The sequence below is a fragment of the Dryas octopetala genome, chromosome 8 (assembly GCF_963921425.1).
Source record: "Dryas octopetala chromosome 8, drDryOcto1.1, whole genome shotgun sequence".
Taxonomy (NCBI): domain Eukaryota; kingdom Viridiplantae; phylum Streptophyta; class Magnoliopsida; order Rosales; family Rosaceae; genus Dryas; species Dryas octopetala.
The window spans coordinates 6,707,558-6,731,553 of record NC_141373.1 but is presented as its reverse complement, the minus strand read 5'-3'; the positions used below and the strand labels follow the sequence as shown (position 1 = coordinate 6,731,553).

Sequence of the window (23,996 nt, the reverse complement as noted above, 5' to 3'; positions counted from 1 at the left end):
TATTCATTCCTGCATGCAGAAGATGCAATTCCATTTATTAGTACTTGCCATCAATCCAAAAAATTGACAAACCAACCTAAAGTTAAGATTAAATGTTCTGCCAACTTTGTTCACTAAACTTTACTGCTCCCCCCAACCCAGACCCCCCCCCCCCCATCATTTATCGCTATTCTATGTGGGCTCCATATTAAGGAGCAAGGGAACTTGAATTTCACACTATTCTTGGAAGCCTAAGAAATGAAGGTTGTCACTCTGTTTTTGGTTACACTCTTTGGTTAAATTACAAAACTTTGAAGAATTTGTGTAACCCTAAGGCTGTGTTTCGTGAGAGTTTCTTGTTTTATTCTTAAGAACAGTTTTTTCTTTCTGGGTTCAAAGGACACTTAGGATCTGAGGAATAAAAAGATGAGAATCAAAATCTTGCCATTCATGTGGAGGTAAGTGCTCTGCCACTAGAGCCACTATAACACTCCCTCTGATCCTTGTATCACCATCGCATTTTATATGGCAACTCTTGAAAGGCTACTGATGACAGTCCAGGCATATCAATATAAATTATTATATATGGTGCAACTAACAAATTAAACTACTGGTGTATGCTACAATTGAGGTTACATCTTCATTGATAGAGAAGACCACCTGAAAGATAATGAAAGCCCAAACTAACCATGAGTGCCTGCAATAATCTACTTCACCAACCTGATTGATCAAAATTTCTTCTTCTCAAAGTTAGATTCTCTCTCTCTCTCTCTCTCTCTCTCTCTCTCTCTCTCTCTCTCTCTCTCTCTCTCTCTCCAGGTGCCTTTCCTAACATGAATCTATTCTTTCTCTTTATCATTCAGGTACATTTCTGGAAGTCATAAAACTACTCAATATCACGTAATTAGTTTATTATGTGCCTATAAAACTAGTCTATTTGACTACTGATAAGTACAACTGCTGGAACAAATAGAAGGTTTGAATGCAGTAAATGAATGATTGTGGCAAAGGATTGCTGCCAACCATCATGACAGCTTAGAAAAGTGTCACAAAATAGTAGTGGGAGCATGGCATTTAAAAGAATTGGTTGTATTTAAAAGGGGCTTTTTTGAATTATGAGTGATCTTTTCTTTTCTCTGTTCTCAAATTATTTGTTATCTTTTTAAATATTAGATTCTAAGAAAATGTAGAAAATGCAACCAAAATTGGATATATATAATGCACATTTTAGAGTATGCATAATTTCCAACCCAATTACACTACCTCTTTTTTTTTTTTTTTGGCCACTCAATTACACTACCTTAAGCACAAAACAGTCACATTTTTTTTGCTTTGGTGAAGAAATGGTCACATTCCTTTTATTTGTGGGGTTGGAGTGGAAAGGAGAAGCAAGGTTGGAAAGCTATGGGGTGCAGACAAAATCATTCTTCTAGTTTATAATCACTTTCGAAGCAAACTAACTAATACCCTGTTAAACAAACATCACTTAGTGGGTGTGTTACTTTTAAACTAATTATTCAATGAAGTGTACCTTAAGTCACATGGCTACAAAAGAAATCCATAGCTATAATCATTTCAGAATATAGTAGCCATAGCTGAACCAATTGATGTTAATCCTAATGTTCTCATCTTTGCTTGAACAAGAAAAACTAAATTAATTGGTGCATCATTGATTTATGGTTGCCGGTTGGCCAGATTCCCCTCTTAAACTTTCACTCTTTTTAAGTGTAAAAACCACTATTAGTCCCAAAAGTTTAAATTGTTAAAAAATAGACCAACAATGTATATCAAACTTACACCCTCATTCACGTGCAACTTCACCCCGTGAAGTGTCAGACAGATGGAGGGAAACAAACATATAGGCACAATTTTATCCTACACTTTACCACCCAATAAATATGTGGGAATGCGGATTAAAGGTTTTGAATTCAAGACCTCTTGCAAATAAGGCTATGATACCATGTTAGACAATCACTAAGCTATAAAAGCTTAAGTTTTGATGCACACTGATTTTTTAACATTAAGCGGTGAAAATATTAAGTGGTTCAGTGTTAAGATTACTAGCTCCTGCAGTCGGTGTCTATTTTTTTTAGTTAACATGGTTAAACAAACATGGTGCATGACCAAGGCCTTGATAGTGGTTTGTTTGTGTGATAAATTATTCTCACCTGATGTGTGAGTTTCATACTAAATATGAATGCATATAAATGAATTTAGGTGACATAAATCTCACCTGATGTGGGACAGTGGAAGAGAGTTTCATGCTTACTGTTATTGCTTTTGAATTAACAAGTTGGCTTGAGAAGATATTTGATAATTCAATCTCTATATACTTGGTTGTACTACACCACAAGCACCACATGGGTTATGGCTTCTTAATTAGGTAGTATTAGTCTATCATATTAAAGGCAAATTAGGCAGAAGGGATTGGGGTTCAGTATGTACTTTTGGTTGCTGAGCTGGTGCAGGGTTCATTTCCTCTTCCATTAATTTATCTTCCTTTTTCCCTTTTATAATTTTACAGGGTCAGTAAGATTTGTATTTGGTCGGATCACGGATGGTATATATTAATTTGTTTTGATTAGGTGGGCTTCATGGAATCAAAGAGTAAACATTAGTTCATTACATATGTGATATGTCCTGCATTTTCAAATATAATATGACACAGAAATGAAATTTATGAACTACAAAACCACATGTAACTTCTTGACAAAAGCACTTTGACATACCAAAGGCTTTTAGAGTATAGTTTATTTGCATACCAACTCCTTTACATAAGTACATAACCTCATGACCAAAGTTGCTTGGTCTATCTAAATAATTTTGCTTCTGCAGATAGTTATATGCAGTCGAACTAAGCTAGATTTTGCGGGGACTTATAACTCTAATGAGAAAAACATTTATTCTACACCTATGGCAAAAGTTTGATTCTCGCCAAATGATAATAGCCCTTACCACTACACTCACGACAAAAGTTCGATTCTTGCCCTCCTTCCGTTGAATAAGTAAAGAAAACTGGAATTTCATAATTATAATGAAATGTTGGAAAGAGGAAATTAAAAATAAATTGGGATGGAATTGAAAATGAAAATTGCTGAAAACAAAAGGAAGTTGATCGCATTGGCTCTCACATTTTGTTCATTGTTTTTGGAAATGAAAATTGGGAAGTTAAGTACTTGGGATAATTTGCCCACAGATTGTTAGGTAATTTCATTTGGACCATGCAAGTACATGCTAGAAGACTGAGACTTAAATTCTGTGGTGGTGAATTGGGCTGGCATGAACCACATAAAAAGTTGCAGGGTTTAAAAGAAGAGGAAATGTGTTGAAAGCAAAGGCATAACTAAAAACTGATAGAGACTGAAAAAGATGTGCCATCTTTTATATGCAGACCAATATTAAAATGGTTTATATATACTATATGCAGCTTTTTTTTATTGGTCATCATTTATATATTATATATAGCTTACCTTGCAAAAATTACACAATGCAATGTGATCATCATTTAATTTTGTTTAAGCCTATTGCATCATTAATTGATGTGTATCAACCACTTCTTTGCTTGAATGCTGTCTTCATGGAGGTTAGCTCATTCATATCTTTCCTCATCAAAAAAATTGTGCAGCTTAGTTATACAATCATTATACATTATTTTTATAACGAATATTAACCTCCTTTTTCTTTTTGGTGCTGTAGTTCTCATTATATTGTTATTAATTGACAATTATAACAACTTGCTCCCCACAAATGCTATTTATCCATCATGCATACTAATTATACAGTAGAACACAATAGTATTGGTTTATACCAAAAGGGAAAGGTCTTGCAGTTGCCAAAGTAATTGTGGAAGAAGATTGGAAATCTTTTAAACCCATATGCATCATGTATGTGAGTGGGTCATTCTATACATGCCTCACATCTAGAAAAAAAAATATGGAATTTATAATGTGAGAGTCTCACAATTTTATAAATAATAATGAGAAAGCCTCCATAGGATGAGTTAGTCCAAAAGGCAATAGGATGAAGTGAACATAACTTATGTATCACATCATCTAATCAAGTTAAAGTAAGTTAGCCTCTTCATATAAACAATTAATCTATCTTTTTTTTTAATAAATAAATAATTAATCTATCTATTCTACTTTCTTTTATTACAAATATATATACAATAGTTATACTCATAAACTCACGCAACATTGTAAGATGGTCTTCTTATTTTTACTCTCACAATAAACTCACACGACATTGTATTGTACTCATTATATTTATCAATTTTTTTAACAAATGACATTCTTTTAGTTGATAATCATATTATATCAACTTGACACCGTAATGTAGTATAAAAGTTTTTCTTCTTCTAATTCTATAGGAACATGTTAGGGGAGGATTTGTGGTCAAGAAGTGTCTTTTTTTTTTTTTTTTCTTCTTCCATACAACATCATTTATTCATTTGTTAGCATCTATCACTTTCTCTTCTTTTTTTTTTCCCGGACTGAATAAACTATATATCCATAAATTATACGTGAGAAAGTCACATGTGGAAAAAGTGTAGTAATTAATTAATTAATTAAAAGTCCAAACTAAAAGTCTAAAACGTAATTAAACCGACAATCAACATAAACATAACGTTAACGTCCCTCTAAAGAATTTTCAGGAAAAAAAATCCCAAACCCGGAAAAAGCCCACAGTCGACGACACTCACTCCTCATACTCCATACACTCCCAAATCTCGCCTCACCCCCCACAACTACTCTCTCTCTCTCTCTCTCTCTCTCTCTCTCTCTCTCTCTCTCAAAACCCACAAGCCCAAGCACTGCTTTCTCAGGCTCTGAGCTCCCCAAAATGCTGAATCGCCCACATACCCATCTCACAATTTGTTAAATCTGCATTGCTGAGTTTTGGTTCCATGGACAAGAGCTGTGGGGTTTGTCAGTGAGTAGCAGAAAGCAAACAGAAAAAACAAAAAAAATTCAATCTTAGAGAGGCAATGTGAGGAGCACTCGATTCCAACTGTCCTTCCTATGATGGTGGCTGCCATTTCTGAAGCAGCTTCAACCGACCCACCACCGCCACAACGAAACCCAAAAACCTCCTCAGCAAACCCATCACCACACTCACGAACCCATCTTCAAAACCCATCAAGACCTCCTCTTCTACCTTCGGAGAAAGACAATGGCTTTGTCCAAAGAAGAGCCAGAGGCAGACAGGTCTCGTCCAAGTACATGTCTCCTTCTCCTTCTTCTTCAACCTCAACCTCAACTTCAACTGTCTCGTCTTCTGGGTCTTCTAGAAGATGCCCATCTCCTTTGCTTTCGAGGTCCATCAATTCCACCTCCAACTCCACCCCAGCACCGTCTCTGGGTCCGAAACGGTCCCAATCGGTGGACCGGAGGCGGCCCATTACGCCTCGGCCCTCTGCGACTCTCTCTGAAGCTAGACTAGGAAATGCTGGTTCTGAGGTCTCTGCTGCCACTAGGCTTTTGGTCACTTCCACTCGGAGCTTGTCGGTTTCGTTTCAAGGCGAGGCCTTTTCGCTTCCGATTAGCAAGGCTAAAGCGGCGGCGGCGGCGAGTGGGAGCTCTGCGAGGAAGGCCACGCCGGAGCGGCGGAGGTCGACCCCTCTTAGAGGAGGAGGAGGAGATCAGGTGGAGAATTCTAAGCCGGGTGATCAGCACCGGTGGCCGGCCAGGACCCGACAAGGGAATTCGAATTCGGGTCCTAACCCGCTGTCGAGGAGCTTGGACTGTAGTGGTGTGGATAGGAAGAAGCTCAATGGGTTTGGATCTGGGGTTGTGGCTAGAGCATTGCAGCAATCTATGATCGATGAGAGTAGAAGAGCTTCCTTTGATGGCAGATTGAGCTTGGATTTGGGCAATGCTGAGCTTTTGAAGGCTGCTCAGCAAAACCCAGATGCCAATTCAGCGAATGAGTCTTCTGTGCCTTCTGATCTCACTGCCTCTGATACAGACAGTGTTTCCTCTGGTAGCACTTCAGGTGTTCAAGATGCTAATGGGGTTGCCAAGGGTCGAACCGCCCCCGGCGGGCCTCGTGGGATTGTTGTTTCGGCGCGGTTTTGGCAGGAGACGAATAGCCGGCTGCGACGGTTGCAGGATCCAGGTTCACCAATGTCCACAAGCCCTGGGTCCAGAACAGGGGCACCAGGTAAATTCATTCAATCAAAGAAGTTTAATGGTGATAACCCAGTTTCAGTATCATCTCCAAGAACAATGGCTTCTCCTGTTAGGGGAGCTACTCGGCCTGCCTCACCCGGTAAGCTTTGGACATCTTCGTCTTTGTCACCATCAAGAGGGTATCCAAGTCCTTCTCGTGTGAGGAATAGTGTTGGTGGTCCCTTGAGTAGTACCGGCAGTACACCTTCAATTCTCAGTTTCTCTGTTGATACTCGGAGGGGGAAGATGGGGGAGGATCGCATTGTTGATGCACACATGCTCAGGCTTCTGTATAACCGTTATCTGCAGTGGCGGTTTGTAAATGCAAGAGCCGATGCTACCTTCATGGTGCAGAGACTGAATGCAGAGGTACGGTTGTGGTGCTAGCAATTGCATTGTTTTCTATGTTTTCATATCAGCATTGTTCCTCCATGAATTTGTTTGGTGTTTGTATAGTCATAGCTTTTGTTAGCCTCGGTTACAATGAAAAAGCGATCTTCTCATTGTTGGCCTAATGTCTTTTAGGAAGAATTTAGTTTGTTTTTTCTTAAAGGGTACTGCATTTTCTTTGTTCTGTTTGAATATGACATTATATAATTCATTACTGAGCGGCGAATGTGAAGTATGGGAGGTTCTGGATTCTATATATGGAATTTTTGGTTTTTACTGAATATATAAATACTGAAGGCTGCATGATATTTGATACAAATACAAGGATGAAGATCAAATCCTAAATGAGATGTGTGACTGTCATTAGTATTTCCTTACAAAGATAACAATGCTGTGCGGGTGTCATTGGGAACTTCTAGAATGGATTATTAGGATAGTAGAATCTGAAGGTGATTCGTGAAGTCTTGAAGGTGGTTATTGAATTGACCAATTGCTCTAGAATGGAGATAAAACCTATGGATGGCTTTCGCCTAGTATGCAATGGAGAATGGTGACTTCTTGTTAAGGAGGACTTCATAGTGAGATGTTCTGGTTTAAAAGGATTTGATTGCTCTTTCAGTTTCATAATGAAATAGAGATTGCACACTGTCACGTTTATTGGTTCATTAGTGTGATTTCCGCTAGATTGATAGATATCATAAACTTACTTTTCACATTAACAAATATGCTGACTCATCCTTAATTTTCTTAGTGCTTCTTTCATTCAATGAAACTGACAAAATTCTTGTGGGCTAAGGCTAACAACCATTCAAACCTGTTGGATGAAGTAAAAGGAAGCACTTATCTGATAATTCATTATGGATGGCATTATATGCCTCACCTCTTGGCTTGGGTATGTAAAATTAGATGAAGCATTGTTACTCCAGTCCAGAACCCCTTTCTTGTTAATAACTTAATACTATTACTTTCCAGAGAACCTTTCACATCATTGTGGAATTGATCAGACTCAGTAGAATGAATGAAGCATAAGGTTATGGGGATGTATTTATAGTTTCTTCAGGTTGGTGATGCTGTTCTTTAACAACTAGATTCATTGTGGAAGTGATTGATGATGATTTATATCTGCTGAAGAAGCAGATATGGAGATTTGTTTTTATTAGTGCTAAAGTTTTGAAGAGCCTTGTCATTGATGATAGGATTTCATATGCATGATTTATGGTGAAAAAAGTGAAGTAAATGTATAAGAATAGTATCTGTCCTTTTTTATCTTTTTTTGTTTAAAGGTCCAAAGGCCCGAATCAGAGAAAACTAACTAATTGCATCATGGGGTCTACCAACCCCAGCTATACGTCACCTAGAAGAGGCAGAACAGGGGGAAGGGGTTTCTATTTTATCTTAACTTGTTGTCGAAACCAACAAAGTCTGATCAATTTTTGAATTGGTTTGATTTAGGATGCTTAGATCTCTATCCTTAGTCCATAAGATTTATTAGAATAAGTCCAATAATTTTCTTCTCTTTTGGATTAGGTCTCTCATAATGGTTTGCTTGCCTATTTTTATGGGTTGACTGTACATTTATTTGAAAATTCTGTTAATACCATTATAATTGTCAAAGTATTAAATAGAGTAACTACTTTCTCAAAATTTGAAATATTATAACTTTCATTCTACATGTTCGTTTTACGTGAAAAAACATTTGCCAATATCTATCAAACAAGGTCATGATAAATATAAAATTTTGATAATGTATTTGTCTCATGGAGTCATAGGTGTATTGATTCTTTCTTTTTTCGTACATGTTTGAACTTGGCTGAACCTAAGATTCTATAAACATGGCTTGATTATTATTAATTGAATTCAGGCTAGGTGCTAAACTGGTCAGGATGGTTACAGTTTGTGTACAGTGTCTTATATCTAAATTTGTATTTTCTTGGGTGCCAGAAAAATCTGTGGAATGCTTGGGTAACAATCTCAGAGCTACGGCATTCTGTCACACTTAGAAGGATCAAGTTACTTTTGCTGAGGCAAAAGTTGAAGCTAACTTCTATCCTCAAGGGACAAGTAAGATTCAGAGCTTTACTATCTTTATAGTAGCTGACTTTCTGCCTCCAAATATATTATTGACTGGAATTTGGAAGTGTTATAATACCAACTCATGCATGTGCTGGCATCTATTTTTCCCGATACTTAAGTTATTTCTATTTCTATATTTTGGCTTTTTACATTCAGTAAAATGGAATAATGTTGGAAGTAATCCTTTTCCACCCCAAGTTCCTTTGTATTACTACATCAAGTAGCTGTTTAATTAGAGCTAACTTGGTGCCTATATGGAAGCTGTGTGTTTGTGATAACTTCCAATAATTTAGTAGGAAGATAAAAATTTCGTAACCATGCTTATGTTGGCACAAATTTGATAATCACACCAGTATTGCCAAGCTTCCACTTTTGTGAACTCAGAGAGCCCAATTTTTTCTTCCTCAAATCGCGCTTATGATCTGATATTTGAAAAGAGAGTGAAAATAATTTTATATATCCTATGGGAATCTGTCCAACCAGGTTACAAGTACGAAGTGATGAATGAAAAAGTTTAGGAGGTAAATTTCAAATACTATCATGTAAGTTGTAAAATTTCTGTGTGTTTTCTTCTCTTTGAGAGGATGTATAAATAGGTACAACAGTTGACAATTTGTCACTGTACATCTAAGGAATTGAAATCTTATTAAGGCCTAACCTTAGCAATTTACACAAGTAATTAGACAGCTAGACAGATGACTGTGAGAGAATATTTACAATTTTGATAGTGTTAATAGGTTTTCTTGTAATGTTGAGGGGTCTGCAAATGTGGTTCATTTGACTCTTTATTATCAATGCTCATGCCTTTATTCTTTATTGGTAGTGGTGATCATAGAAGGTTTTATCTTATTATTTTGCTTACTCAAGCTTTTCATTTGTAAAGTGCCTTCCATTGGTCTACTTGCTTTTAATTGCTACGGAACTTTACTTCTGGCTAGCTTATGGTCAACTGTCAATTATGTTTCTGAAATAAAGGGAGCTTGTTTCTAGTTAAAGAAAGAGGTCTTTGGGACGTTATATCAGGAAGGGAAAAAATTATTAATTAAGTAGTCTGTCTTGCTGTGGTACATCTTCTTTAAGGAGAAATGTGTAATTTATCTCTTTTCTATTAAGAAAATGTGAAATATTAGAAAGGGTGACTCTGTTTTGGGGTAACAAGGGCTTGCTTCCTTACTAAAGACTAACCTTGGTTGAGGTCTTCTTTTCCCAAAACCGGGGATGCCAGGAATATTTTCTTGCTTCTTATTTGGTGACCCCTGAAAGAAATGTAAGCTAGTATAAATTTTTTGTTCAGTTTCAGTTATTCCAGTTAATATTTATTGAAGTCTCCACATCCTGCATGATTTTCAGTTAAGGGAAATTGTTTGGTTAGTCTCCTTTCTATAGTAACAATTGTGCACTTGGAATGTGTGTGTGTGTGTGTGTGTCTGCAACTCTGCATGCATAATAGTTAATGTCCTTCTGAAAGAAAGCTCATCTTCTTTGTATTTCTACTCTTGCAATAAAATATGTCTTTTTTAACTGGATTATTTCCTTTTAGAGATTACAACTGAATATATTTTCACAAACTTTTTATAGCTATATTATGTGATCACACTATGCTTTTGCAAGTATTTTACTTTATTAAATACATACAGCCTTTTTTTTTGGGTGTCTACTGCTTGCTTTGTTATTTATCTTTTCCTTCATAATGAATGAACTTTGTTGTACTCGGTGATTGTAGTTTACAAATTTGGAAGAATGGGCTCTTATGGACAGAGATCACTCTAGTTCTTTGCTAGGAGCAACTGAAGCTTTGCAGGCCAGTACTCTCCGTCTTCCGGTTGTTGGAAAAGCAATAGTACGTGGCTTCTTTTTATGCTTAATTTAGTCAAGGGCGTATCAAAGGCTTGAACCAAGGAGCTATTACTGTTCAGAAGTCTGACAGTTTATTTTATTCTAGGTTGACTTTCAAAAGCTGAAAGATGCTGTGGGTTCGGCAGCTGATGTGATGCAGGCAATGGCATCCTCAATATGCTCTCTTTCGTCAAAGGTAATCTATTTCTTTTTCTCCTGAATCTGTTTCTACTTTTCTTGGTTGATGTCATTGCTCTTGCCAAAAATTCCACAGAAAAATACTTCAATTACATTCTGTTCTTCCCGTAGGCACATGTATTTATAAGTTCTAAATATGAGTGAAAAAAGTGATAGATGAAGCCGAATTTTAGCCCAGGAGATACTGTAGTTGTAATTGGATTATTTTGGTGAAACAGTATAGTTTTGAGGTAACTTCAATAAAGCCAATCCAAAAATTTAAATTATCCAATATAGTTCATTTATGTTATTTTTTAATTCCTAAAAGTAACAATTGATTGACCTAATTCGATAATACTACGACAGTCACTTACCTGACCTGATGGTTTAGCAGTTGTTGGTATTACTACCCCCCCCAACAAAAAAAAAAAAAAAAAGGTTCATTTATACACTAAAAAATGTGGCCAAAAACTCTTGAAGATTTAGATAATTATAATAAATAAAGCAATCATCTGGTATATCAAAAATTAAAAAGAAAGGTCTGCCTTTCAAATTGACATCAGTTAGTGGCTTAGTGCAATGAGGATATTTCTTTAAATCTGCAACTCAAAAAACTTATTGGAAATCATGACACCTTATATTCTAGAGAACTCTAATACAATATCACCTAGCCTTCCATGCATGTTTTCGATTCATACCTGGTAGATGGTGACAACTGTAACTTTGTTAAGAATAGCTTCAAATTATGCAAACAAAACGAAGCTGATTAAGGAAATTTCTGAAACACTTTCCATTTACAGGTGGAGGAAATGAATTCCTTGGTGTCTGAACTTGTGAAGGTGACTGCAACAGAGCGGGCTGTGCTTGAACAATGCAAAGACTTTTTGTCCACATTATCAGCCATGCAGGTAAGTCTGGCCGTCTTTATTCTCTTGAACTTTCATTTTTCCCCCCAGTTATTTTAATTACTTCCCTATTCATTGTAACAGGTCAAGGACTGTAGCTTGAGAACACATATAATACAACTAAAACGTGTACCAACTACCTGCAGCCTGACAACACGTGTGTAGAACTGATCTTATTTGATTACTCACTCCTAATGCTAACATTACACGGAACCTTTCTTTTTCCACCGGATGGAGGCAGCACCCAGCAGTAGAGGTAATAAGGATGGATCAAATAGCTAGTTTTGGCTTCTGATTTGGCATTTTTGGAACCTGTTGTGGTCTTCTGTGTCATGTATCTCATGTGTCGTTGTATCTGAAGAATACAGAGAATGGCTTTTCCTTCTCACCAATTAGCTGTATACAAGCACTCTTTCTATCTTTAGGCAAAAAGGAAAATGTATATGTATATATATGTAATGCTCTCCTGATCACAATTAAGTAGCTTGTGGTAAAATTCTTCATTTGATCATCTGGACATGCCTCTTCTTCTGCTTGATTATTGGTCATTTCCACAATGCCAGTGTCATTACTTTCAGTATAGTTTGAAACAAGTTGATTTAATATCCTGTTAGAGTGGGTGTACAATCTAGTATATTTTGTCCAATGCATCCTCGGATGGTTCCCTCACACGGTGAATGACTTAATGGCTGACTCAGAGACATGACAGTTAGCACCCTCTTCTTTCCTCTTCTTGAATAAACTTTTGTAAGTACTTACATCAACCTGAGATTCAAAACCGACCAATGCACTTGACACAGGCATTCTCTCCAAGGAGAGGTGAAAATGGTTTAGAAAATGAGAATCTGATTATTAACCTACAATATCGGTGCGGTATTGACATTGACATTTTAACTATACCAATCATACAAAAGTGTTGTGAATTCACACTAATTTATTCACATACACATAACATTACATCACATTAAGCAAAAGATTTGACTAGTTTGACCAGGTAAGACATAACATTGCATCACATTTAGGTGATGAAGTGGGCTTGAACTGGAGGAAAAGATTTGACTAGTTTGACCATGTAAGACTAGTTGGGTCAGCGACATCCCACGTTAAGCTTCCAGCAGTTGCGGATGTGAGAGGGCCACCACTAACATGCGCCTGTGGACACCCAAACCCAATTTCCTTTTTGCATGTCCTCCCTATTTTGGACTGAAATTTCTTTCTCGACTCTTGAGCACCCTTCTCTTACAAACGACAAACTGTCAGTTTTATTAGGTTTCTGCCGTTGTGACTTTGTGGACTAAAAAGGTCAACCATCCCATTTGCCACCAAATCCAATGTTCTATCTTTTCTTTTCTTTTTCTTATTTCTTAAAAAATATTTTTGTATTATATTATTCCCTTCTTTTCTTTTTTCTGACAAAGCCATAGAAAAGTTCCCAGCTGGAGGCCATTGTTAATGTGTCTCATCTTTTTAGTGATGTGTCTCAACTTTGCAACTTCGACCAAAAAAAAAAAATTGCAAAGTTGCAAAGCTAAAAGCCTAAATGGACCCAACTCTCCAATAATTTTATTTTCCTGTTGAAGCATGCATTACCAAAATTGTAGGAAAATGGTTTGGAGTTTGGGTGACTGACCACAAACATGAGGCCTGTGCTGTGCTGACATGCCCTCCACCAGCAGGCAGGCAATCCAAAATGCAAGATATCTGTAGGATCTCTCCTTCATTACTCATGTCAATCACAATCATATAATATTCACATAAAATTATTCATAGTTTTTTTTTTTTCCTGAGTAATTAATTACACTTAGTAATTAAGGTACTACAAATGCTGTGCCTTTCAATTGAATATTTAGTGTTGTTAAATTTATCAATATAAAGAGGTCAATTACCTAATTTCTCAATTCTAAAAATTATTAGGTATAATCGATATACCATCATGTGGTGTAATCTATCCAATGTAGAAAGTTATTGTTGGACGACATGTTTATATTTGTAGAATATATTATTAATAACATTCACTCATATTATAACATATACGTTGGTTATACTACGTACGTGGCAGTGTATCGGTAATACAAAATAATTTCTCAATTCGAAAATAGCTGTGAAGAAGGCCCGGTTTGTAAAATTGAATTATATTTTAAATTTGGAATAATTATTAAATATAGATGTATAATTATTAAAGGCTACAATATATGTATAATTATTAAATAGAAAAAATTAGGGTTTAGTCCTTCTAACATTTCTTATTTGGAAAAAAACCAAATAATTTTTTTCTTCTAAATAAAGCCTTTGTTTTTTCTAAATAAAACTCTTTGACCATTGGCTTGTCAAAGAAATATATGCCATTATTTTTTTTTCTTTTTTAAGGGTATAGGGTACGGGTTCACCTCATACCATCTTAGAATATAGAATAAGATTTGTGGAGACTGCATGTTAAGTTTTAACTTAATTTGGGAAGAGTTAAAACCTAATATAAAGCCGACAAACTAGTACTTGAGGAACAAGTAAAAATGCACAACCGAACACTAAAAAATTGTCGCCAAACGCTCAACGCCTGATATGTGTGAAAAAAATAGAAACTAATGGACCAATATGTATTATGTAACATGTAATGGTTACAATATTATTGGACTTTAGTTAGAATTTTAAAAATCATAAAGCTTTAGTTAATAAATTGTAAAATTAAAGAACTTAACATACAATCTCCACAAATCTCATTCTATACCCTAACATGAAGTGAACCTATACTCTATACCCTCAAAAAATAAAAAAATAATGACATATTTCTTTGACAAGACAATAGCCAAATGACTTTATTTTGAAAAAAAAAAAAAAAAAAAAACGACTTTATTTATAAAAAAAAGTCATATGGTTTTTTTCCAGATAAAAAATGTTAGAAGGATTAAACTCTAATTTTCCCAAGAATTGTAAACTATACACCATGCATATATTGTATCATCATTTCCCTATACTAGTAGTATATCCCTCACAGATTTAGATTCACTGCTAATTTCTTGTATGCTAATCTCTTATATGCTAATTTCATACTAATCAATTAACCTTGAGGATCTAAATATCTCACAATTATTTATGAGACTAAATTAGAAACAAACATAACCTTGAGAAAATTACCATATTTTATTTGGAAACAAAGTCTTTTCACATTAGAAAACCAAAATCCTATTTGAAATTAGCAACAGAGGTACTCAATTTTGAGAAATTGAAGTTTCCTTACCAAGCTTGGAAAAGCAATAGCCTCTATATATTTGGAAAAACGCTTTTATTTGTGTTTGCCAAAAAAAATTAAAAATGCTTTTGTGTTATAAAAATATTTGGAAGCGCTTCCTAGTGAAGTACCTATCAAGTGCTTCTTCATGAAGTGCTTGCAAGTATAATTACAAGAAGCACTTAAATTTTTTTCAAAAAATTTAATTATGTGTTTCTAACAAAAGTACTTTTAGTGAAAATGCTACTGAACAAAAGTGTTTCTTACATAAGCACTCCCAAACAGGCGTTTGATCTCAAGACTTAACATCAATATATAATCGATCACTCTTTGTTAGACTAAATCCCCCCACAAAGTTTTCTTCTCTTGTACATCAATTATGGGTCGTCTCTTAGAAATCTGAAACTATGATTGACAACAAGGATAGCAGCAGCATTCCCATGTTGTTCTTTTAGGAGAAATCTCCGGGGAATCAAAGCAATATGGATGGTTTGATCCCATGAAGCTCTCCTTGAATGATATCAAATTGACTGAACTTGAGTGCCAAACAGAGTGTCTTGCATCCGGTTATGGTTGGTTACTTATTAAGTCACGTACAACCTCCTCCCTCTTCTTCTTCAATCCATCCACTCATCAAAGAATCAATATATCTCCCATACCTTGACACTGTTGTGAGTGATGCCACCTTTTCTGCGCCTCCCACTTCTACTGACTGCACTTTTTTTGCTATCAGGACGTACGTACGCCTAGTTTCTCTGCTACTCTCCGTATTGACACCTTGGTTGTGGGAAAAAAAAATCTGGACGCGTCATCTTCGTGTTGTAGGTCCAAAATTTTCTAGTAGTGTTCAAGCCATCTATAACAATGAATGTCTCTACCTTGTAGACTCACAAGGACAAATTGCTACTTTTGATGCGAAATCTGGAATCTTCAACATCCTTCTTGGTAAGGGTTTTGAGAAGCTTTGCACTCCTTACTTGGTGGAGTTAAATGGAGAAATTTTTGCAGCAAAGAAGGAATCTTTTACTCAGAAAGATTGGTGATTCGATCAAATTAATCTATGGTAAAAGATAAGAAAAAATAAAAGTAATCCATAGGAGGATGCTTTATATAGTTTTTATATATGCTAGCTTTAATTTGTGGATATATCCTTGCCCACAAATTATTTACTAATTAATTAATCAAAATCTCTCTCAAATGAATAATCTTAGAAGCTTTGTCGATCCCTTTAAACCAGCAGTCGTACAGTAATCTGCTGATGATGAAGTACCGCTCCCCAACGTCGTCGTTTCCGAGTCTTCCACGGACGGAGTCGGCGTTGGCGTCGCTGCTCTGTGTTCATGATAAACAATATCTCTACGCTTCGATGAGGTCAACCCAAGATCAAGATCCGGCGGCTCGAAATTCTCCACGTCATTGTGACCATCGTCGAAAGTCAAAGGCCTCTTCTTGGACTTGAACTTGGACATGGAGCAATACTGGCGCTGTCCTCGTCGAACGTGATGATGATCACAATCATGGTCATGAGTAGTAGTAGTGTACTCGGGAAGTGGGTCTAACGCGCCGCTGCGTAGCACCGTCTCCACAGCTGCCTGGCACACCTGCCAGTTCCCCGCCAAAAGCAGCCCCGTCGCTCCGCTCGCCGGACTTATAGTCCGCCCCACCGCCTCAAATAACAAGGACTGAAACAAAGCTGAAACAACCAAACTTATTTATTGTTAAATTTTTTTAAATATATCGAATTCTTAACCTATCGTAATCCTAACTTATTTATATTTACTTAATTATATATACCGGGTCGTTGGGCCACAGAGACGGCGGAGACGAAGGAGAGGAGGCCGGCACGGCCGAAGAACTTGGCGACGAAAACGGTGGCGTGGGCTTGAGCTTGGGGGTCTTCGATCCATTGCAGGCATTGTCTGAGCATGCAGTTCTCACTGCACCCCTTTCGGAGGACTCGGCATCCGTTGCAACTCATGTCCAAGCGCGCATGAATATCTCTGCAGAACTAGCCTGTGTTTTAATTGAGAGATCGATGTGGGAGATCGAGTGTCTTTGCACTATGGTTTATGAGGTACGTATATATAGATAGAGTGATGTAAATAGTCTGACTTATTCTCTATCAATCCAGATCATTAATTAAATGAATTTTTATTTTAATATATACTTATTATTCAAATAATGGCATAACATGTCACATACGAATCAAAATATGATTCTCTTCTTATATTTTGTGGGCTGATGATATTGTATTTAAAATGATGTCACTTAGGAATTTAATTGGACACAAAATTGGAATATTTACTTGTCTAAGTTAACTTGCTTATTTTAATCCTAAGTATGTAATATAAATCCTAAACGGTTTACATAATTCCATTCACACCCAAAAATGTGATACAAATCCATTTTATCATTTGTTTTCTACTCTACAATAATAAATGCAAGACTATGTTGAACAATAAAATGTAGAAAAATAATTAGAAGATCTATTTAGGCACATGTGTGTGTATATATGTATGAATAGCTAGAGGATCTGAAGAGAGAAATGCCGATTTGGTATCTCAATCTAATAACATAATAATATATATGCTTTTATACTTCGTCACATAAAACTTTCTTCAATTTCAAGATAAAATCTATTTCATGGGATGCCAAATTAGCCCATATTTCTATTATAGGTAAATTTTTTCCCAATCTAAAACCTCTAGACATCACCTATGAGAGAGTGCTTGAGGAGAAAGTAATTAATTATTGGGATTAACTAGAGTTTGGTTTGAGTACCTAGGGTTAAGTTATTAGATGTGAGAATTGAGTGCAAGGTGGACTGTATTGTTTTCTTTCTTGTTTGGGTTGGGTTCCAAGGAACTGGGTGAGGGCGGCTGCGTGTCTCCGCGTTTGTGGTTGAGATATAACTCATTCCTCCACCGTTGGATATATACCATTGCATGGATATTATCTAATATCTATATATATATGACCAGATAATTAATATTCTTTTTCTGTTTCGATCTGTTTCTATTTGTTTCTGCTTGCACTACCAGCTAGCTAGGATGTGTTTTTAGTTGTGTTCTTTCTTTTGGTTGGAGCAGAGTGACTCAAGAATTCAATAAAGTCATCAAACAAATTAAAAGTTAGCTGTTTAGTGCTAGCTAGTAATTAATTAAACATTAATTGTTTAGAACATATATAAAGGAGTGGGGGGTCTAGCTGGATTGAATTTAACAGCCAATTGAGTTGGGTATAAATGTGCTCCCATTCTTCTGGGAAACCATTTTTATATAATCCCAACCTCCTTTTTTGCTTTTGCATAATGGTAGAAGAATCCATGCGCCCAACTTTTTTTTTTTTTTTTTTTTTTGTTTCTGAAAGAAGAATATATAATCCATTACGTAACAAATTAAAGGGAATCATCAACAGCATTTAGTATAAATTATAAGATTCACATTGTATAATTATTTTTAGTTAATTTAGAAGAAAAATGATATCGATCTTGCATGTTAAATATTTTGAGATGTTATATTACTAAATTGTTAATTAGATAAACTTTTGTTTACACATATAGTGCTATATTAATTAACAATCTTATAACATAATGTACCATTAATTGATTGTAAATTATATTTTATTATATGAATGATCTAGACAAGGAAATTCAACTACTGATAGGAGTGAATGAGTGGCTATATTTACAAGAAGCAGAAAATGGGATGAAAGTGGGAACGCATGGGGAGACAAATGATATATAGAGATGACGATGGGGACGAAGTAAAAGCATTGAAGTTATAGTCGCGACTCGGGTACGTGGCAGGCATGTTTATCCCATTAAGACCACAATTAACATTTAATTAATCCACATGCTTAATTTAATATTGCATGTTAATTGATGTTCCAACAAAATGAAGTTCGTGGAGAATGGGATTCCAATACATGATTTACTTTTCACAGCTCACTTTGGTTTGGCTTCATGTGTAAGGCCACTCTAGTCACTATAAATGTGTTAATTAGTATTAATTAGGTTCTATAGAAATACAGGATGGGACATCACTTTGGCCGTACACATAACAGTATAAGACCAAGCCATGGATTGTAATTTGTTAAGGGGAAGGACGTTTTTGCCTTTTGGCGTTTCTTTAGCAATTGCAGCACAAAAGAATACCAACTATTTGGAAACGTCCCTTGTATGAGTTAGAAGGACACATATATGTGGTTTGGGAATTGGGATGGACATTGGGCAAGATTTACATCTCACTTTTTGTTTTCCATAATCCCAATTAATTAATCTCCCCAAAGCTGCATTATATATATATATATATATATATATTAGAAGTCTTTTAATTAAGGTGCACAAATTGAACAGTGGGCTCTTGTATATCTATATTTAGAGAATGGATCACTTCAAAAAGTGACGAGTAATACTCGTTTAGCATTGCTTTTAAAATTGTCAAAAACGCTTTCAAATTAGCAAAAACGTTTTTGGTACTATTTGGCAAAAATAAATAAAAGTGCTTTTGGATTATAAAAGTACTTTTAAGAGATTTTTTTAGAAGCACCTGTCAAGTTCTTTCTCAAAAAATAATTTCAAGTGCTTTTGCATGAACTACTTAAAATTTTTATAAAAATTTTTATGTGCGTATGAGCATAAGCAATTTCGGTAAAAGCGCTTCTAAAAAGCAGTGTCAAACGGTACATCATGTTTAACCCTTATATATATATATATATTTCTCATAGAGGTATTAAGTATGTTAGATTGATATACATTATTGACTCATTTCTTGAGTTTTGAATTCAATATTATCTAACATGGAATTAGAATTTTGATTCCAAAAATTCTGAGTATGGAAGCTCAAATCTCCATCTCCCACTTATTTTTTGCATGGTAGTGCTAAACGCTTTTGTCCGTCTCTCCTGGTCCATAATGGGGTTGCATGTGCGAACATCCAAATTTATAGCTCGTCTCATATTCACTATTTTCCATGACCACATAGTTTTATTCTTAAGGAAAATAGTGTTTAATTAGCTTATTCTATTAAGCTTTTAAGATTTGTCTTTGAAAACATGCGTGTGATCATATATCACTTGGAGAGATTCAACTTTGTGACGGCAAATCAATGCCAAAATCCAGATCCTTTGTAATAAACGATCTATAGATAAAAGATAAAAGTGGGTTTCATCTGCCAATGGAAGCCTGCCTATACTAAAATGCAAGCTGTATCAGAAGTGAGTTGTTTTGGCAGAAACAAAGCTAGGAAGATACGTACAAAACCTATCAATTTTAGTGCAACTAAACGAAGTTAGCACCAACTTATTTTAATGGACTTATTAATAATTGTTTAACTACTAATATATTATTTGGATACCTACGTACTAATTGCCGCGTTACACTAATGAGATGACCTTGAGACTTAATCTTTGATCAAATTCTCTTTGATTTTAATTGAAATAAATGTCAACCTAACCCTCCACCCAAAAATCAAAATCCAGACGTGGAAAATGGATTCTGGAGAAAACTAAATATAATGCTCATGACGATCATTTCTAAGCTTGTAACTTGCAAGAGATTGACCCAGATTTTGTGCGGTTTTGTTTATGCAGGACTGCTGACTTTTGTTGTCTTAATTAGCTAATTTTTCTTGATCAATTTGTTGTCTAAGCTAGTTAAACAAATAAAAAAAACCATTCAAAGTATTTAAACACTTCAAAATTGGTCCTCTTGTAATTATTACTTTGTACTCTATTAGGATACAAGATATTTACGTAATAAAAAATTATTTTGCACATCACTATTATATTGCCACATCCTATTAATATTATTATTATTATTATTAAAAGACAACCTAGCTAAATTTAATGGGCCGGTGAAATTACTACATAATTGATAAGAGATCTGTAACATCTTTACCATTAAAACAGTGCAATCGTAAGAAAACTCCCAATGCTCTGATTGAAACAGTGCAATTGTACTATACATAGCAATCATAATTAAACTAAAAAGTTGCAGAAGTAATAAAATATTAAATAAAAGACATGATTGCAGAAGAATATGAAAACTGCTGCACCCCCAATGCAACCATTTATGGCAGAAGAGTCAGCAAAAAATAACACTATGAATGAAACCATAAAGATCTGATTTTACGAAAATTATCTCCAGATGTCCGGAAGAGAGAAATTTGAAAATTTTGAGATCCTTACACTATGTCTGACTTGTTTGGTTTCTGAGGCCGTCATTCATATTTTTTTCTTAAACTTCTAATGCTTAATGAGAATTTAAATATAGGGTTTATTTCATATTTAGTACCTAAATTTTGACCATTGTTTTAATGTGGTATCTAAACTTTTATTTGTCCCAATTGAGTATCTAAACTTTTATTTTGTGTCTAAGAGGTACCAAAATGAATTTCTGTTAAAATTGTCAACAAAAATTAGGGGCAATATAGTCAAAGTATTATGAGACTTCATGAAACAAAATTCAACTTTCAACCAACTGAGCTGAATAGTTTATTAATAGGTTTTTCATTTGTATACTATAATAAATTATTAATATGCTTATTAAGTTATTATATAATACTATAATCATATAATGTTAGTAAATAGTAATAGTGTAAACTGTGTAATACCATAAATAATAAATTTTTAAAATTATATATAAATTTATAACTATAGTTATTAAAGTTATTATAATAAACTTTTATAATACAACTATAATTAAAATTATTAAATCATGATCGTTCATTAATTCAACGATCTGAACCGTTCATTTTATATGTTGATAGTCAAAGATCATCCTTACAAAAAATCGACCAAATAGGAATTCATCTACCTGTTCAAATGTTTGATTATCATTAGAAAAACTACGATCATTCATTAATTCGACCACCGTTACGTTACTTTTACATTTCCGATTGAACTAATTTTTGGCAAGGATTCTCTTTGAGTGGGGAACTAAAGTTTGAACAGTTCGGATCGTTAAAAACACGATCGATATATGAGCTTCTACATATAAATACACTTGAACTGTATAATTCTAATAACTTTCCCGTTGAAACCTTGTCGTTTCCATAATTTTGAAGACCACAACGTGATTTCAACAATCTGACCCGTTCATTTTCTATGTTCATAGTCAAAGATCATCCTTACAAAAAATTGGCCAAATCGAAATTCATTTACGCATTCGATCATCATTAGAAAAACCATGATCGTTCATTAATTTGACCACCGTTATGTTACTTTTATATCTCCGATTGAGCTAATTTTTGCACGAATTATCTTTGAATGAGGAACTAAAATTTGAACGGCTCAGATTGTTGAAAACACAATTGCATCGTTTGTTTATAAAAATATGTAATAAAATATATAATAAAACATTTGTACATTTATGTTTTATTATAGTTGTAATGTTGTATATAATTTTAAAAGTTTATTATTTATGGTATCACACTATTACTAACATAATAGTATTATATAATAACTTAATAAGCATATTAATAATTTATTGAAGTAAACAAACGAAAAAGCTATTAAATATGTTATGATTCACAAATTTGACAAATAAACTAGTTAGTTTAGTTGGTTGAGAGTTGAAGTTTGTTATGTGAAGTCTCATGTTCAAATCACAACATAGCCAAAATCATATCTTTTTTTATTTAACATATATGTGTCTAAACAGGCTTTGAGCTCATTATGGGCCTAGCCCGACTCGGCCCTCCAAGCTCGCAAGTCAAAGCCCGATGAGTGGGCATTAGGCTTGTGTATTAAAGCCCAAGCCCAGCCTGAAAGCCCTATTAGGCTCCTATAATTCAAGCCTGAGCCCGGCCCAAACCCGAAAATTTTGAGCTGGGCTAGTGTAAAAAGAAAAAAAAAAGTGTGTAAATAGGAGCATCTTTGTGTATTCATTTATTTGTAGCGATTAATTAGGGATGAAAGATTCATATCACAAAGATGAAATTTTTTAAAATTGCAGGGGTTAATTTAAATTTTTTTTATTTCAATTGCAAATAATGTCTTTAGTAGTTTTGTTATGCTAGCGTAGGATTATTCAATCAAATGATAGGGCCAATTGGTGATGGAATTTTCTTAGAAAACACACATATATAATTACAATAATGCTAGTTGTTCAATTTTATTTTTTTTCCACATTTGTATCCCACCTGATGTGTCATTACTTTACTGGAAGGGTATTTCCTTTTTCTTTTTTAGGTTTTATTTTTTAATTTGTAGTGTTCAATGTATGAATGTCATGTAAGATGGTATGAAATTATGGTATAAAAATGTGGTAAGTGTAGCATTACTGATATAATTATTCGGACCTAGATCCTCTACCAGATCTATATTGAAAAGATCCAATGATAATAATTGTGTCATATACTCATATGTTTAATAAATCATTTTATTTTTTTCACCACTAACTTTAATGACTTATCAAAATTATTAAACATCCATATCATCATCTGGCTCATGGAATAATTATTAAATATATGACACAATCTTAACCCTTGGATCTTTACAATAAAGATCTGATGGTCAAAATTAGAAGTGTGGTATTAATTATTCAATGAAATTATCAGGGGGTGGAGCCTTCCTGTTTCCAACTATCACACGTCACAGCCACCCCACTGCAAGGTGAGCTCTCTTTCAAATTCTGGCTCCCTTGATTATCAATTCAAGGTGGGCTAGGGATATCTTTTTTTGTTTATTAATGATAGTAACTTGTACTTTCGAGTTTTTATTTCGATGTAAAATGATTTAGAAGTTCAGCCTACCTAAATTTTAAATAGTTGCCCCGCGCTAGGTGTATCTTCAACCCAACACTATAACACCTTCCCATGCCATTCATGGTGGGTTGTCTAACGATTGTTCTTCTATGCATGGAACAGAACTTTAATAAAATTATGACTAAATAAAATGAAAATGAACATGATTGCATGAACTAAAATTGATGCTAAGAAAATTGAATCTTTGCAGAGCTACTAAATAAAACTAGAAGAAGATGATGAACTAATTAAGAAATTACAAAGAGGCATTGTGTCACTACAACAAATATGGTCTATGCTCACCTTGAAGAGAAACTATTTTAGAGTTAGTGGCTATTAACATTTTTTTTCATCACTAATTAATATTTTGGTTGTTTTAAAAATTATGGTAGAGTTAATAGTTGCCTTAAGTCCCACTAATTTGTAATATAGTTGACTAATAAGTAGCAACAAAAAAATTGAAACCAAATTGATAGATTAGTGAAGATAATTA

General features: G+C 34.7%; 2 protein-coding genes across 2 annotated transcripts; one reads left to right on the top strand and one right to left on the bottom strand.

Moving 5' to 3' along the window:
- Positions 1-4,722: 4,722 nt before the first annotated feature.
- QWRF2 (QWRF motif protein (DUF566)) lies at positions 4,723-12,043 on the top strand. Its single transcript, XM_086253526.1, has 6 exons — positions 4,723-6,518; positions 8,481-8,600; positions 10,336-10,452; positions 10,555-10,644; positions 11,426-11,533; positions 11,615-12,043. Exons 1-6 carry the CDS (start codon positions 5,001-5,003, stop codon positions 11,693-11,695), a joined length of 2,034 nt encoding a protein of 677 aa, XP_086109652.1. The 5' UTR covers positions 4,723-5,000; the 3' UTR covers positions 11,696-12,043.
- Positions 12,044-15,949: 3,906 nt separating this feature from the next.
- Positions 15,950-16,734, bottom strand: LOC147276605 (LOB domain-containing protein 37-like). Its single transcript, XM_086255311.1, has 2 exons — positions 16,551-16,734; positions 15,950-16,449 (listed from the first exon to the last, which is right to left on the bottom strand). Exons 1-2 carry the CDS (start codon positions 16,732-16,734, stop codon positions 15,950-15,952), a joined length of 684 nt encoding a protein of 227 aa, XP_086111437.1.
- Between the last annotated feature and the right edge of the window lie 7,262 nt (positions 16,735-23,996).

Excerpts from the sequence above, each read along its gene's own strand:
- LOC147276605 (XM_086255311.1), bottom strand. The coding sequence starts at position 16,734 with ATGAGTTGCAACGGATGCCGAGTCCTCCGAAAGGGGTGCAGTGAGAAC. Across the intron at positions 16,450-16,550 it reads CTCTGTGGCCCAACGACCCG|CTTTGTTTCAGTCCTTGTTA; the intron begins GTATATATAATT and ends TGGTTGTTTCAG.
- QWRF2 (XM_086253526.1), top strand. The coding sequence starts at position 5,001 with ATGATGGTGGCTGCCATTTCTGAAGCAGCTTCAACCGACCCACCACCG. Across the intron at positions 6,519-8,480 it reads TGCAGAGACTGAATGCAGAG|AAAAATCTGTGGAATGCTTG; the intron begins GTACGGTTGTGG and ends CTTGGGTGCCAG. Across the intron at positions 10,645-11,425 it reads TATGCTCTCTTTCGTCAAAG|GTGGAGGAAATGAATTCCTT; the intron begins GTAATCTATTTC and ends TTCCATTTACAG.